The sequence below is a fragment of the Oryzias latipes genome, chromosome 24 (genome assembly GCF_002234675.1).
Source record: "Oryzias latipes chromosome 24, ASM223467v1".
Classification (NCBI taxonomy): domain Eukaryota; kingdom Metazoa; phylum Chordata; class Actinopteri; order Beloniformes; family Adrianichthyidae; genus Oryzias; species Oryzias latipes.
In genome coordinates, this window is record NC_019882.2 from 18,710,957 (window position 1) to 18,728,268 (window position 17,312).

The window sequence follows — 17,312 nt, forward strand, 5'->3', positions numbered from 1 at the left end:
CGGATGTTCTCGGGTTGCCGGATGTTCTCGGGGTCCTTCGGGGTCCTTCGACCAATGATGACGTCACACTATTTGATTGGCTGTAAGTTGCCACGACCAATGAGTTAACGTCGCTAAGTTTTTTAAAAAACTTTATTGACAATTGCGGTATCATACATTAACAATGACATTAACGTTAACAACGAACAATTACGATGTAATCAATATTGCCTCGAAGATCAGTCACCATTGCCAAATATAAAATAATGACATAGAAAATAAAGAATAGAGGGGAAAAAAAGAAACAATGAACATAACACACAAATAAATAAAAACATAAGTAAAATAAAATAAAGGAACATAGAAAAAAATCTAAGTAGTCTAATACTAGTTAAGTTAGGGGTACTCCTGAAGTTTGTATTTCTGAACAAAACTAAGCAATTTCAAGCCATTCTTCTTTTTCATATAATGAAGTGATTGAAAGCAAAAACAGAGCTCTTTATTAAATGTTATAAAAGTGATTTGGTCTTCAAAACTTGACCTCACCAAGATGGCGGTGCTATCCTCCCATGAGGAACCACGTGATGTCTCCTCTAATGATATAACTCATTTGAAGGACCCTGAAGGACCCCGAGAACATCCGGCAACCCGAGAACATCCGGTACCTACACCGTCATGCCTGTAAGCTGAAGCAGAGACTCTCTCTGGGAGAATCTCTGGGATGAACTCAAACACAGAAACATGATTATGATGTAGAACTCTTCAAAATAACTAAACCTGATCTCTCAATAATCTCTGTGTCTTCCATGCATTGTAAGTGAGATAGTGAGAGACACAGACACCACTTCATGTAGCGATCCGGCTAAACACATTAGCTGGTAACTCCTCCCACACTCGGCCTGGTGCGTTCACGGAGCTCCATTACATGGAAGCTTCGCAGAACTCCAACAGCCACACAGTCTGGCAATATATTTTCATGAGAAAATAAGAACTGTTAAACCAAGCCTAAAATCACCTAAATTTTGTCTACTCCCCTAAGCCATTTTTACCCGCAAATTTAGAACCAAAACCGTCCAATCTGACAACACTGCCGGGAGGGCGAAGAGCGCAGAACAGTGAGCACTGACATCATCGCCCCGCCTCCCCCTGCAAATGCTGACTGGTATTGAGTTTTGCTACACATTTTGCGTGGTGAATTTGAAAACACAAATGCAATCCCCTCTTTGCATTTTCACTTTAATTATGTCACAGAATAAGCGATGGCTAATAAGAAAAATGAAAAAGCATTTTGAAAGATTGCTTTTTCATTTTAATTTTGAGTCATTTGATGCAGTTACATTTTAAAAATTAAAAAGCATTTCTGTTAATCCATTTTAATTGTCAAATTAGACATTTCTAAATCAATTGTGCTACACATTTACCAGAGAACATTTTGGAAATGAAATGTCAAGTACCATTTTCATTATCATTTTAATTAAGTGACAAAATAAGCAGTGTTGAGGAAGAAAAAGAAAAAGCGTTTTGAAGAATTGCTTATTTATTTGAATTTTGAGTCAAAAAATGCAGCTTTATTTTGAAGAATGAAAAAGCATTTCTGGTTTTGACTTTTAGTTTTGATTATCCAACAGAATCGCTTCCATAGTAAGCTGCAGCTAATAAAGTCTTTGACAGATTATTACCGGATATATTAGTGGGTTGGACGGAGCCCGTGACCTGACATGGCTAAAATAATTAAGATCTCACAATAATTAAGTTGTGTGAACGAAATATTATCTTGTTACCACAAAATACTATTCCGTTCCAGCGCATTAATTAATTTGTGCGAACAAAATAATTATTCACATCATTAAGTCATTCATAAACACGTTTGTGAGCAATATTTGTATTTACAGCAGATACCTTCACATTTCTGTCTGTGTGTGTCTCATTACATTGCAGGGAAGACAGAACTACGGAGCCCGTGTCCTGACATTACGATATTAAAATATATCTTATTCACATAGATTAATATCTTGTTCCCTCAGATTAATATCTCGTTCGTACGAAATACTATTCCGTTCCCACAAGATACTATTGCGTTTCCTCGAAATACTATACCGTTCCCTCGAAATGATTAACTCGTTCGAACGCAATAATTATTTCGTTCGAACGCAATAATTATTCACGTCATAAGTCATACAGGCAGATATGCTCTCTGTACGCCGCCAAAAGCCGCTTTCAGCGGTAACTTCCGTGTCTCTGTGACCCATATTCGTTGAAAAAAGGAACATGAAAAACAAAATGATCACTTTATTACTGTCTCAATTAATATAAGAAAAATATCAAAAGATTTATGATAACTAGGCTGCTTTGTCATACGATAGCTCCTGCTAGGCTACTACTAGCGCCGCCGGAGAGCTCTTTGATGGAGGCTGGCATTTGGGCAACTGGCTGGTCGGTTGACAGACAGACAGCTAATATTGTAGTCTAGGGTCGAATAGGAATAATAATATTCAGGACTTGTATTTTATTTACTTTAGCATTCAGTCACTTTACATTCGAAGGCATGCAGGGAAACGTGACGTACTGCTATTGTTGTTTGGCAAATTTTATGTCAAAGGCACAGACAAAAAGAATGGACACTTTGTATTCTGTTAGACTCTGACAAGGTGGGTTATTGTATTTTTGTGATGGCCATGTTTCTATATTTTTTTTTCTGTATTTTGTCTTTCAGTGTCATAAAGCCCGTGCGAGCTGGGCACATTGGCATGACACTTTAATCAAATGAAATCAAATCCAAAATAATTTCAACTCAATTATTGGTATTAAATGTGATTTTCACTTATTCTGATCCAGCTCTTATTCTTATTCTGATCCAGCCCATCTATCCTCTCATTGATTATTTCATTGATTATAAATAAACTCTAAGTTTGCTTCTTTAAGGTTAATAAACATAAAATGAACCAAATAAGTCAGTTTAATGCATGGTTTCTTGAAAAGAACTGACCCACAAAATCCCTATGTTGTTTCTCTTTCGGCTTTTCCCATCAGGGGTCGCCACAGCGAACGAGCCGCATGGTAAATTTGGCAATGTTTTACGCCGGATGCCCTTCCTGACGCAACCCTCTCAAAGCAACCGGGCTTGGGACCGGCACAGAGGTAGAGAAGGGAACAGGGAGCAGCCCGGAGTCGAACCCTGGTTTTACGGACGGAAGGCGCCGCAAACCAGCACGAGCTAAACCGGCTCCCATCCCCACAAAATCCCTATAATAACGATAAATTTATCACCACATTATAGATGGGGGGGGGGGGGGGGGGGTAATCATCCTCTCCGTCTCTCTCAGTCATGGTGCAGAAAGAAATACACATAACAATAAATGAAATAACTGAGAGCAAAGCAGAATGAAACGGCCAGACAACAAAACACAGACATAAACCCACACTTTAACCCCAATCCACCCAGACAGGCAAAGGGATTGGTATCCCACAATTCCTTGAGCTGCTAGTTCTTACAACAGGTCCAATGTGTTTGTTGACCTTCACTACAAATAACCACAAATCCCATCATGCAATGCGTCAGCTACCTTGCCAAACGTAAGTGTTGCCAGAATGGCCAACTGCCCAATTGGGGGGTTTGGATTCTAAATTTGCTGTAGCTGCTGGTGGAGACATGACCAAGATCCAGAGGGCGGTGTGCATGCTGAGCAACACCACTGCTGCTGCAGAGGCCTGGGCTCGGCTGAACATTTGACTTTATGTCCGCCGAGCGTGCCTTCCTTCACTGTGGAGAAGGGACGGAGAGGACATGGCAGCTCTGGAGGAGGACTGTGAGCAGGCTGGAGTTGACTCCATTGAGAGTGAGGAAAAGAAGGAAGGACAAGATTTAGTCAAGTTTAGTTACGTTAAAAAAAAGGTTTTTTTCTTTGGAAAAAACTTGCTTTTAAAAAGCCTTTTCTATGTTGTGCTCAGCTTTTTTGAAAATAGAAAAAATCTTTTGACTTTGTTTGACTTCTCTTTATTTGAAAAATAGAGGGAGCGGTGAGTTCTGGAAAACGTAAAAATTGAAGTACCGGAAGCCTTTTTTTTAATTTGAATTCTCCGGGCGTATCTGTTGAAGAAAGTGGTTTATTGTTTATTAGATATTATTCACCATCTGAGTTCAAAGTGACTGATAATAAAACCATTTAAACACATCATCTTCACACACTTCCTGTTCTTAGCTGACAGGTGTGACACCCGGTGTGATCTTCTGCTGCTGTAGTCCATCTGCATCAAGGTTGGACGTGTTGTGTGTTCTTCTACAGACCGTAGTTGGAACCAGTGGTTCTTTGAGTTCCTGTTGTCCTTCTATCAGCTGGAACCAGTCTGGTTATTCTCCTCTGACCTCTGGCATCAACAAGGCATTTCCACCCACAGAATTGCTGCTCAGTGGATATTTTCTCTTTTTCAGACCGTTCTCTGTTAACCCTAGAGATGGTTGTGGGTTACAACTCTGGAAAGTTGCTTTCTTGGTCTTTAAAGACTTCCTAAACATGTATTTGTGCATAGCTAAACACTTATTGAGCATATTCACCTGAGTGGGAGAACTACACTGACACCATGAGGATCTTTTGTCAGACGTCCGGAAGAAGCAAAGAGGTGATGTTCCTGATACTGTGAGCCAACCAGCCCAACGTCAGACTCTGAAAACTCCTACAACTACATCTGGAAGTACTTTTGGACATCTTTTACCCAAAGATGTGCTAAAATGTTTAACGGTTTATGCAAGTCTGGGGAAAATAAAAACACATTTGTTCATAGATAATGTTGATAGCGTCAATTGTTTGCAACAATTTGTGATATTATTACACACTGGAATCGTGAGAAAGGGTTGAACACGTCTGGAAATGTTTGCTAACGCATTAGCTACATAATTATTTGAATTAAAAAAATAAGGATTAATCTGAGAAAGTCAAACCAGCACAATTATTGAATATAGTTTCTACGACTCAGAAAAAGTGAAAAAAGGAGAAATCTGTTTGTGAACAGAAAGCCACAAACTCAGTTATAATTGACCTGTTAAGTTGTGCAAACTTTTAGCTAAACCTTTAGTTTGAAGTCGGTATAAAATCGTGATCAGATCTTTGTTTTCATTCTATATTACTGGACTTATTTTTCTATGAGGGTTTGAACTTTGAGAAGTTAAACGACAGAGAAAAGCAGGAAAATGTTCATGTGAGAAAAGTGCAGAAGTATGTAGTGAGGAGTTTACAGCCATAAAAGATAAAGACTTTGCAGATTTGGTTTTTGCAGCTTGAATTTAGAAAGTAACTCTATTTAAGGACATTTAAGGGGAGTGAAGATTTGAGAGGCAGACCTTTTCTTTAAGCTGCAGTTCTTCGTTTTTGTTCAGGGTTCTACTGGGGGAACTGGGTGGGTGGGGGTGGGGTCCCATCTGTGTGCCATTGTCCTGTGTTTTCTGTTTTAAATCATTTTCATATTTTATGACTATTTTCTCTGCTTTTATGTTAAGCGCTTTGTGTTTTTAACCAAAATAAAAGGCGCCATACAAATCAATAAAGTTCAGGGTCCTAAATTCCTCTGGAATAAAGGATTCAAACCGATGGAAGAATGTGTGCAAACCGGCCCCAAATAAACCCGGGTTCATGAGTTTCATCCGTACCAGAGTTCAGATCAGCTTTCACAATGGATCAGAGGAAATGGATCCACCTCACTTCTGAAGGATCTAAAGATCTATGAGGTGAACAGAAACGTGGAGACATTTTCTTTCACATCGTTAAGATTAGTCTTTTTTATTTTAACACACAAATCAATTTTTAGGATACAAAACAAACAAACACAATGTTAATAATTACATCCCCACATTTTTGACATGATTAAAAAAGGTAATTTGTGTGAAAATGTTTTTTTTTTATTCTTGTTGGCCGAATAAACAATAAAAACAGAGGATGTTAAATCATTTAGGGTGATATTTTCTATCATATGCGGCACTAAAAATAAACAAACTTGGTCCGCATGTCGTCTATGCTCTAAGCCCGCAGTGCCCTCTATATATGACATATTTTATTCACATAGATTCTTATATCACAATATTTACAGCAAATATTAGAAATAAAACTTTTTGATTTATTTGTCAGAGAAAATGTGAAAAAAAAATAAACCCAAAAGAAATTTAAATAAGTTTCAGTTTGCGGAGGCCATGCGCAGACAAAATTCAATAGTTAAACTATAAACATTTAAATAAAGTAGTGATAATATTCTGTCATAAAAAGCTCAAAGTCAAGTGTAGTTTTTTTTGTATCTCAGGCTTTTTTTTTTCTTTAGAAAATGATCAGTATTTCTGTAAACATCACATTTGGTAAAGACAGAAACAGATTTCTACTTTCAGACTATTTTTTAGGAGTTTATTATTTCCTGTTTCTATCAAATGGCATTTTAGGCACACCTGTAACTAAAGCTTTCGTGTTGAATTTGAGCGAGTGGCACTTCTTAGTCATCCTTTTGTTTTTCAAAGGGATCGAGATTCATCAATTCACTGCAGAAAAGGTCATTTTGTGCTAAAAACCCAAACTCTGGCTCCTATAAATACTGAGGTAAGGAGGGAATGCTGGGACGTCGGCGTCTCTGCGGGCTTTTTCCATTTAAGGCATCAGGCTGGTTTCTGTCTGTGGTCGCTGATGGCCTTCCAGAGTTTACACAGGACTCCTCCTCTGCAGACAAAGCAGGTTCACGCGGGACATAAAACTTTATTGACAGCACCATATTACAGATCTGATCAAAAGAAAGCTTTATTTATAACCAAAAAGTGTAAATAAGAATAAGAATGAAAAATCACAACTTTATGTTGCATTTAGTTGTTTATTTAGTGGAAACAGCATAAAATTAGTTTGTCTTTGACTTTTTAGCACACGAATGTTTTTATTTAGCATTTTTAAGAAGAGGCAGATGATGAAAATATCCTTGTTTAGCACATACACATCAAAATGAATGAAGGCCATGGAGAGGATCATCCTCAGCCATCTCCGCACTCAGGTGAGCTCAGCACTGGACCTGCTGCAGTTTGCATATCGACCAGGCATCGGGGTGGATGACGCCATCATCTACCTGCAGCATCGGGCCCTGTCTCACCTGGAGACCCCTGGGAGCACTGTGAGAGTCATGTTTTTTGATTCCTCCAGTGCCTTTAACACCATCCAGCCATCACTGCTGAGGAGGAAGCTGGAAGTTGCAGGTGTGACCAACATCTGGCTGCTTGGACCATCAACTACCTCACAGACAGACCACAGTTTGTGAGGCTGCATGACTGTGTGTCTGATGTGGTGGTCTGCAGCACGGGGGCACCTCAAGGGACTGTGCTCTCCCCATTCCTGTTCACCCTGTACACATCAGACTTTAAATACGTCTCCCACCACGGTCATCTGCAGAAGTTCTCAGAGGACAGTGCCATTGTGGGCTGCGTTTCAGGGGGGTCATCTCTGACTCTGTTGGCTGGTGTGAAAATAACCACCTGCTGCTTAACACCAGCAAGACAAAGGAGCTGATCCTGGACTTCAGGAGGTCCTCGCCACCACAGTCACTGGTGGACATCCAGGGTTCAGACATTGAGGTCGTGGACACATTTAAATATCTGGGTGTTCACCTGAACAACAGACTTGACTGGTCCAACAACACGGATGCTCTGTACAGGAGGGGCCAGAGTCGCCTTCACCTGCTGAGGAGACTGAGGTCGTTTGGCGTGTGCAGACAGCTGCTGAGGACCTTTTACGACACTGTGGTGGCCTCAGTGGTCCTTTATGGAGTTGTGTGCTGGGCGGGGGGCAGTGCAGACAGAGACAGGAGGAGGCTTAACAAACTGGTTAAGAAGGCCGGCTCTGTCCTGGGCTGCACACTGGAGTCCATGGAGGAGGTGGGGGACAAGAGGATGTTAGCTAAGCTAACATGTTAGCTAAGCTAACATCCATCATGGATACCCCCTCCCACCCCCTGCACCAAACTGTGGAGGCGCTGACCACCTTCTTCAGCACCAGACTGTTGCATCCAACGTGCAAGAAGGAGCTACTGCAGGTCATTCCTCCCCACAGCCATCAGACTGTCCAACACCGTGTTACAGTGAAACACTACGGTCCCACAGGTGTTTTGTTTTTTCATTCATTCTATTTATTTTGTAAACTGTTGTTGTCGTTGTTTTTTTATCCTTCTACAGTTGATTCTGCTGCATATTTTTATTAAGTTATTTTCTGTTTGTACTTCTGAATGTCTATTTTTGCTGCTTGAGATAAAATAATTTCCCCATTGTGGGATGAATAAAGTTTATCTCATCTTATCTTAAATATCCACTAGGGGGAAATATATGCAAAAAACGAAAGAAAACATAAGAATGCACGAGATTTTAGTTTTAATCTTTTAACTCGTTTCACTGCATTCTTTTCCTCTTTTCCTCTGTTATTTTCAGATTACTATCACTGGAGCTTCAGCTCTAGTGTTGACATTCTACCGTAACTCTTCAACTGTTTACACAATAAACGTAACTTTAGCTGATTCTGAAACAGAGAAAAGCAGCTTTGCCCCCGCTATGCAACACTTTACGTTAGTAAGGCGTTAAAATGTCAGAATAGTGTTGAAGCTGTCAAAAAGTCATGCTGTGAAGGGTTAACTAGGAATCTGTAGTTTACTGATCAACCACTAGGGGGTGGTGTTGCAGAGGCAAGTTGATCTACAACTTTGACAAGGTAATATCAGAAATACACATAGTTACAGTTTAGTTTTTTGTTGTTGACATTCTTGCTGATTTTTTTCCCAGAAGTATACCAAAAACATTTTGTTTTTCACATTTTGTGCAGACAAGGATAGCCTAGAAGTTATCTGTTACAAATGCTGATTAATTGCAGATGAAATATTTTCCTTGCTGCAAGACCTTTTTTTGGGGGTTTATATACCGGATGAAATCGATGATATTTCATGACAAATGAGCACTTTTTTTTAAACTGACATTTTTCTCAAAAATTGTGCCATTTAAAAAGAAAACTGCTCCAACAGACGTATTTGTTCACTATAACATTTCCTAGCACAGCATTTGCTGCTGACTGACCACTGGGTGGCGACAAACTCTAAATTATTACTGTTCTTTGGTGATTCTGTTTTAGAGTTTTAGAGTTTTTCTTTAAATAAATGACAGATATTTTCAATCTGAACTCATGAAATCAGTTTACAAATTGGAAAAACACCGCAGCATAAAGTGTTATGAAACAACTCTTGCAGCTTCTCTTCTGCATTTTTCTGTGTTTGAGTCTGGATGCAGAAGTGAGACTAAAAACATAAAAAAGTGGGTGTGTTACCTCAGGTTGAGGCTCTTCAGATCGTCCCTCGTTACATCGTAGAGCATGTTGTTCAGCGTAAACTCCTCGTTCAGTATCTGGATAAATTGCAGGAGTTGATTCTGCTTAGTTCAAACCCAAAGGAAGGTGTTGCGCGCTGCGGCAGGGCCTCACCGCGTCTATGGCGTCCTGCTCCAGGCCGCAGAGCCTCAGCCAGCTGCTCAGCTCCGGGTCTTCGCGACTGTCGGCGCGCTGACTCCTGAGCTCCTGCTGGACGTCCACTGTGGTTCCTGACAGAAGTGGATAAGGAGACTCGGTCAGCGCAATGAGCTTTTCATCAAATGTTCACACGGGGGGGGGAGCGCTATACCATACGTTAAGTTATGTTTATTCAAAAAACTAGTTATTAAGGGGACACGGCGACATCTCTGGGGTTAAACGGTTCCGGAATTATCTCTCTTTAATGTTTTTTATTGGTGAAGGAATTCAGTTTTTTTTCATTCCAATTTACTTTAATGTTCACCTTTAACCCTTTAAAGCTCAGTTTGCATATGGACCAGGCATCGGGGGTTAAACAAACTTAAAGACATATTCAGACCGGATTTCATGTCCATGACAACCGAACTCTATCGACTTTTATTTGGCTTCTTGTTCATTTTTTGAAATCAAAGGTGAACACAAAACGGTTGTTTTAGTGGCCATCTTGCCACGGTTTTTGTTTGGATACATTTGGCTTCACTCACCCACAGTTTTTAACTAAGCCCTGATGAAATGTTTGACCTGGAAATCTCCACCATTTCCCTATGTTCACTTTTCCTCAAGCTAATACCAAAAACCGTGAACTTTTCAGTCTAAACTTTTGATTGTTCACAGTGTTTAAGACAATGTTTACCCAAACCTTTATGAAGATAATCACTATTAACAGTTATGTTTTTCTGGGTTAGAAAATAAAAACACCCTTTTTTTCATGTCTGGTTTTTTAGATGATAAAGAGCTTTTTAAAGTCATATTTTGGAAGTAAAAAAAAAAAATTAGAATAATATGAATGATTTCCAATGATAGAAAGTCATTTCAAAATGCCAGTATTTTAATGTCTAAATGTCTAACTTTAGAAATACTTCTATACGTCAGTCATGTTTTAGTCCTTCAGACATTAAGCTCTATTCCATCATTTCACTTCAGGTGACTTATTGGTCGTTTTTTCCACAGTCCGGGTGAATACTCGATTCTGATTGGCTGCTGGGTGTGCATTAAAAAGTGATATACCACAGGATAACCGAACGGTGAAAAAAGAAGTTCCGGTCACCTAGCCTAAATGTTTTGTATCACTCCGCTGGCTTCTTTAAAACAAGCTTTTGCTTCATCATTTGGATAAAAACAAGCGGTAAGAGCAGAACTTTTTCTCTGAACTGATGCTTTATTCAACCTCTTGGAAAGATCAGCACATATATATATCGCCGAATCTTGACTGCAGCGGTGGTGTGGCGCGACGCAGACTATTTGTCACGTGGTGCGGTTCGCTTTTTGTGAGAAAAGTGATCCAAATTGGAAAACAAAACAAAAATTAAGGACTAAATACTGGTTGCTATTTATTTCTTTAGTACAGTGATGAAAGTCAGGCAAGGAAAAAATCCCTGAACTTTTCTTTGAGCGATATGGCGGGCACAGAGCGAAATTTTGGAAAAATACGTGGTCTTAGATGCATTCTGGTGCATTCTGGCAACTAGTTATTCACTTCTTTATCAAGAAACTAAGACTAATTGGAGCATCATGATTTGTCATTCAAACCCCTAGTTTGACTCTCCATTAAGGACTTGCTGGTCCTAAAAAAGAATTTGGAAAATTGCTCAAAGTAACACAATCCTACAATCTACGCTTTTCCTTAAAGCTGCAAAACATACAATTGCTAAAATATAGTAACATCAAAGCCCCAAATGGCAAAAAGAACACCAGTAACTATGATATTCTATGAAAATACCTCAGTTATTTATACATTATTTCTGCTTTAGAAATGACTGATGTACAACATCCACTTGCACTGTTTTCTCAAACTATAATTACATCAAAATATGGGATCTGCTTTAAACTATAATTCTATAACATAATACATCAATTCTTTAACACCAATACTAAGTAATCTGGGAAATATCAAAACAAACATACAAACTAAACTAAACATTGTAAACATTATTTTTTAAGGGAGTGCGGGTCCAAACCATCAAATACTTATAATTAATGTCAACTATACTGAACTAAATCATGGTAATTAGGAAATACAAATAAATTAGATAAAGAAATGTATTCAAAATAAAAACTGAAACTCAAAACTAAAATTGAAATTATTTCAAAATGTGGTTTTGAGATTATTTTACACAAAAAAGTATTTGACCTACACTACCTTAAAAATCTTTTTTTTCCAGCCAAGACCACTTCAATTTGTTTTTTATCGTCTTCTCACAACTGAGGTCGTGACCACGCTCAATAATGACGATGCCTGCCATTATTTTAACACAAATTTGATCGCAAACTCTTCAGATGTGTTTGTGAAAGTTTAGCGTGGGTCCGCCAGTTTTGGTCTCTAGGGAAGCGAGTCACGCTAACCACGTGGTGCAGACAGAGCCAATCAGACCCGTCGACGCATCCGAAAGCAACTAAAACGTCCCGTCATTGGTCAATTAGGCCGGGAAGACGAGAGATGGCCACGACCATAGAGGAAGCGATCTGCGGAGAAATATAGAAAATAAAGCTAAAATTAGCTGATTTCAGACCATTTTTTAATCCGGAAAGCGATTTGTCCGTAGAGATCAGGTCTTTATTTCCCGGAAAGTACGTTCGGTTTGCTCAAAAACTCGGATTTCCGGGAATTCCCGGAAGACTTTCATCACTGTTAGTAAGTGATAATGGTATAAGCGGGTTAATGGCCCTCAGAGTGTGCATTATAACTTTTTAACGCACTTCGCGGAAGCAACAGTCCGATGCGAAGGCTTCCACGGCGTGCGTTAAAAAGTGATAATGCATGCTTCGTCGGCTATTAACCCTTATTTAATTAATGTGATTATGTTATTTTTAGCCAAAGTCAAGAATCCTGTATCATTTTTTAGAACTAAGTTTCTGGAGAGTGGCTGGAGTTCAGTACAAATTCATCTCTGAGTTGTGGACTGTTAGTGTTACGACTGTTAGTAAGCCCACCCCCACTTCCCATCTATTTACATGCTCTACTGCTAGCTTACAGCCCCTAACATTCCCAAGCTAACTTTACTGTTACTGGAAATATGGCGAGCAATATTAGAGCCAGCAGTACAGTTTAGATCCAGATTCCAGCTCAGACGAGGAAAACAAAGTTGTTCATGGATGTAATAGTCTGCAAGTGGATGCAGGAAGTTTGTGACCCGCCCAGCATATTTTCTACGTCACAAATAGAGTAAGCTTTTTCCATCCGTATTTTTTCCTCTCCTCCTGATTCACAAAGATTTAAATAAAATAAACACAGTTAAGAGCTTAATTGTCTGTAAAAATGCAACAAGAACATGCTAAAAGCACCAAAAACACAATTTTCTTTGGAGGGGGTCTATAACTGAATCACTGAATTTCCCTTCAACTAAAAGTTCATCATCACAGCTGCTTCATTCGTTTCTTTTAATCCCAAAAAAAGATCACAGGAAAATTTGCAACACCTGTTTTGAAGGTTATGGACAAAACCTTTTGGTGCACAGAGAAAAAGGGACAGGAAGTGTTTAGTAAAAGGTGCTGACCTGCAGGCGCAGATCTCAGTCTCATTAGTCTGATCTCCTCCTCTCGCTCCTCCAGCACTTGCTGCAGGATAGCCTGATACTCTCTCTCCTTCTCCAGAAGCTCTTCCAGCAGCCTGGATTCATCAGGGGGGAGGAGCTTGAGAATGACGCCAGTGAGATGGATGCGAGAGGCGGTGCTCTGGCCTACCTGTTAGTCTCCAGCTTCATCCGGCCCAGCTCCATGCTCACAGAGCGCTGTGCATTGTGGGATTCGTGGGAGACCGTGGAGCTGAGCGTGCTGACGCCCGACGTCGCCACCGTGTCATCGCGGGCGGCGACAGCAGGCGCCCGGCTCTGGTGGGTGGAGTTTCTGCCCGGCTCTACATCGTCATCGAGGTCATCCTGATCGGCGTGGTCGCTCTCTGACGCCAGGCTGAAGTGAGGCCGCAGCTCTGAGCACAGATGGTCATGTGAGTGGGCGGCCGGCACAGGAAAACGCCGGAGCATTTCAGCGTGGTGCTTGAGCTGCCCTGGTACTCTGGTGCAGCACACTTCAGTCTGAAATACATTTTCCTAAAGGAATTCCTCCTAACTCCTAATTAGATTCATGATTTTTCCTAATGTAACATAATTTTGCACATATTATAACTCTTGATACTTGATCAATTTTTGCTATGAAGATTTTTGAAACAGTGTTACGTCTATTTTATTGAATTATTTTTTAATCACATACATGACCTTTATAATTAACATAATCTGCAAATATTTTAGATAACTGATCTGCATTTGCCATGCTGATTTCTGATATTGTTATTTTTACATAATAATTTAAGTATTTGATCTTTGTCATGTGCTTTATTGATACTTCAGGATTCTTAATTCTGTCTGATAAAAGTTATGAACCGGATAATGATAAATCATGTAATATAATGGTTTACGGTAGAACAGGGGTGGGATTATATAAATTCGCTTCCTTCCACTCCCTTTCAAGCAATATTTATTATTATGTCTAATTATCCTAAGTTTGATACATCTTTAATGAATGTATAACTGATGATTGCATTGTTTTGTGTATTATTGTTATTTGATTGCTTGAAATAAACCATTTCAAATCAAATCAAATCAAATCAAATCAAATCAAATCCATCTTCACTCTTTGGTCTGACCTTTTTGGACAGTGGAGGCACGACAAATTCACATGGAATTTTACGAATTTAACTTCACTTTTGCGTTTGCCCGAATCAAAGTACTCCTCTTTAGTTAATTGTTTTACTGATGCTATCATTTAAGCAAAAAACAAAGAACTTCAGCCTCCCATAACTCTTTATCCTTTTACGCGATCAACGTAAATCGAGAAAAGCGGCTTTCATACAAAAAACACTTCTCTCCACGTCAGAATCAGCTGATTCACGTGGGTTGGAGAGTTACGGGAGATCAAAGATGGTGTGTTATTTAGGTAACATCTTTGGTTTTCATGGGCTAGAAGGTTTTTGTTAGGAGTGCTTTTATTTTGACGCAACCTGGTTAGTTAAATCTTTGAAGTCCTCGTATCCTGATTAATTATCATCTGCAGGAATATTAATCCCCTTGTCCAACAATATATATATAATAATAATAAAAAATAATTTAAAAAAAAAAAATATATATATATATATATATTTATATATAACTGATTAGCTCAAATAAAAAGAACTTTAGTAGGCAAAAAGCAGATTCGCAGCATTTTCCCCCATTCATGACTGAATAAAGGATTGAAGCTCTGAAATACTGTAAAAAGTGAAGAGATAGTTTGCTGGACTGAAGGTTTTTCTGCTCGACTCATCAGACATACCTGGCACCAGGATGGTGATGGCCGTCTGCACCGCCTTGCGGATGATGTTGTCGAGAGCGAACATCCAGTGAGGCTTGATGTTGTGGTTTCTCAGCACTTTGTTCACCTGAACACAGACGTGGACGTTGAGAAGCATCCGTTTCTGCAGTTTACCTGACATGTTCCTCCACTCTGAGCTCACAGACGGCCAAAAGGAGGCGCCAGAGATGACATCTAGGATTATGTAACATGAACATGAAAGCCTCCGCTTTCTGCTGCACTTGTGAGGCGGTGGAGGCGTAGAGGATCTCCTCTTTCAGGAGGCTTTTGGGGATGTTAGACAGACAGGAAGTTATGTGACCAGGCTGCATAGCAGCGATGCAACCCTGGCGTTTCTCCTAATTTGTTGTGATGCGACGGGTTTTGAGGTGTTTGACTAAAAGTCTCTGTTGGCAAACTTACAGCATCTTGGAAGCTGAAGAGTGCCACTTGCAGCTGACTGATGGCGGCGCTGTCGAAGTCCAGGTCCAGCTTCAGCACGGACAGGGTGTTAGCGATAATCTTCCGGTCCGCCATGCGAACAAAGTCAGCCAAACTGGACACCAGGGTGGAGACGTGCTGAGGTTTCAGCTTCAGCTCCTCACAGCCCTGCAGAGGAGAGAAGGAATGATGAGGGAAGCTGCTCCTGCCATCAGCTCGGAGGCTGGAAGAGAAGCCCCCTCCCTGACCTGCCCTAGCGCCTCCATCAGGTTCGCCACTACTTTGTCCTGGTCCTCAGTCATGATGCGGTGCAGCGTCGCTCGCCTCTCGCTATCCTTCCGAAGCATGAAGAAGCCAGAGTCCTTCTCATCCGGAGAAGGAGGAGCGCTGTGGTCCTCAAAGTTTTCCACCGGAATGCTGGTGGGAAAAAAGAGCAAGCACCTTTAATTTAGCTTCAATAAGCCATTCATGTTGGGAGACAAATAAAAAAAAAAAGGGATGGGGGTTATTGTTTGATCAAAAATCATCTGGAAATATTCACACATTAGGAATCCATTTTTTCATTTAAATCAAATGTTTGTCAATGTGGATGCATTTATTTTGCGTCAAAGGCATTTGGATCCTTAATGTTTTATTTATAATCATCTTTTATATTTTCTTCATTTTAAAACATCTTTCAGTATTTGTTTTATTTATCCGTCAGTTTGAGTTATATCTGCAGTAATCAGATTACTGTCCTTCACTACCTGTCTGTCACATTTTATTTTATCAGAAACTGTCAGGTCATCACTAAAGTCAGGTGATGGATGTACCGTCATTACTGACCTCATTATTTATTGGTTTATAATGAAAAGTCATTATTTAGGTATTCGTTTATCTTTTAATGCAACATTAACTTTTGAATTGAATACATTTATTTTTTATAACAGATTCAAGAACAGAACACAAAACAAAGTTTGGGTTAAATGGAGGCGAATGAAGTGTTGCAAACCCTAGAAAATAAGATTTAATGCAATAAACAATATAATTGTTTATTATTACTTATTAATTAACTATAGCATATTATTTACAGATTTCTCTGAAGACCCACTCCAATGAAAAAAGTGTTTTTTAACATGTTTTATACCTTTGTTAGCTGCAATCACAGTAACTCTGTGTAACCTAACCCCTACATAGTGCACTATATGGTGCGTTCGCCATTTTGTAGTGATGCCCGACTCTGCGATTCTAAAATCCAGTGCCCTTGAAATTTCCCAGAAGTCTCTGCGAAAAACCAGTGTGCATCAGTGCTCACTAGATCGGTGAAGATAGACCACAATGCATTGCTTCTGAACAATTTTTGCCCCAAAAATGTATTTAATTTCATTTTTAAATAAAATATCAACGTTTTCCTCTTCAGAAGACAGTGGATTCATAAATGATTGTTGCAAAACTCTCATATCTAATAGATTATAACTTTGTGAAATCGATGATGTCATATTCACCGATTAAAAACAAAAACAAAGTAGTGACCATGGTGTCCCAATAGCTTTTAAAATCCATAGAGACTCGAGTAGGGAGTAGGGTGGGAAGTCGGACATCGCCTAGAGCTTGCTTGTAGCACGCTACATGTTAGCTATGCTAGGAGCATGTTAGCTGGGTTAGTTTTTACAATCCCTGTATCTCTCAACCTTGTTGCAACTCATAAAAAAAACAGACTGAAAACAGTAAAGCAAATGTTATTACTGTGACAACGCTAACTAACAACTTTTTTTAGTAATACACAGAAAACAATTTCAACAACGCTACATGTTAGCCACATCAGCACATTGACGGTAACACCCAACCAAACACTCTGACAGGGCGTCTTGTACTTCTTGAAATCACTTCGACATCAGACAAAACTTCCAGAATTAATCCATATATACGGTGCTTTAGATTATAAGGTGCAGTCATTTTTTAAAAGAAATTCAGCGTTTTAGAAGTGTGGAAAATGTGTTATTTTTTATTCAAATCTTTGTGAATCCGAAGCAGATGACA

General features: G+C 39.5%; 1 protein-coding gene across 1 annotated transcript in view; it reads right to left on the minus strand.

Annotated features, from left to right (window-relative positions):
- Window positions 1–5,734: 5,734 nt before the first annotated feature.
- The window catches only part of map3k5 (mitogen-activated protein kinase kinase kinase 5), an 80,323-nt gene continuing 68,745 nt past the window's right edge, over window positions 5,735–17,312 (minus strand). Inside the window, exons 23-30 of the mRNA XM_023952698.1 lie at window positions 15,542–15,710; window positions 15,276–15,461; window positions 14,835–14,940; window positions 13,212–13,455; window positions 13,025–13,137; window positions 9,447–9,562; window positions 9,294–9,370; window positions 5,735–6,668 (exon numbers count right to left, since the gene is read on the minus strand). Of these exons, the coding sequence (XP_023808466.1) occupies window positions 6,608–6,668; window positions 9,294–9,370; window positions 9,447–9,562; window positions 13,025–13,137; window positions 13,212–13,455; window positions 14,835–14,940; window positions 15,276–15,461; window positions 15,542–15,710 (1,072 nt within the window). The 3' untranslated portion in view covers window positions 5,735–6,607. The remainder of the gene's footprint in view (window positions 6,669–9,293; window positions 9,371–9,446; window positions 9,563–13,024; window positions 13,138–13,211; window positions 13,456–14,834; window positions 14,941–15,275; window positions 15,462–15,541; window positions 15,711–17,312) is intronic.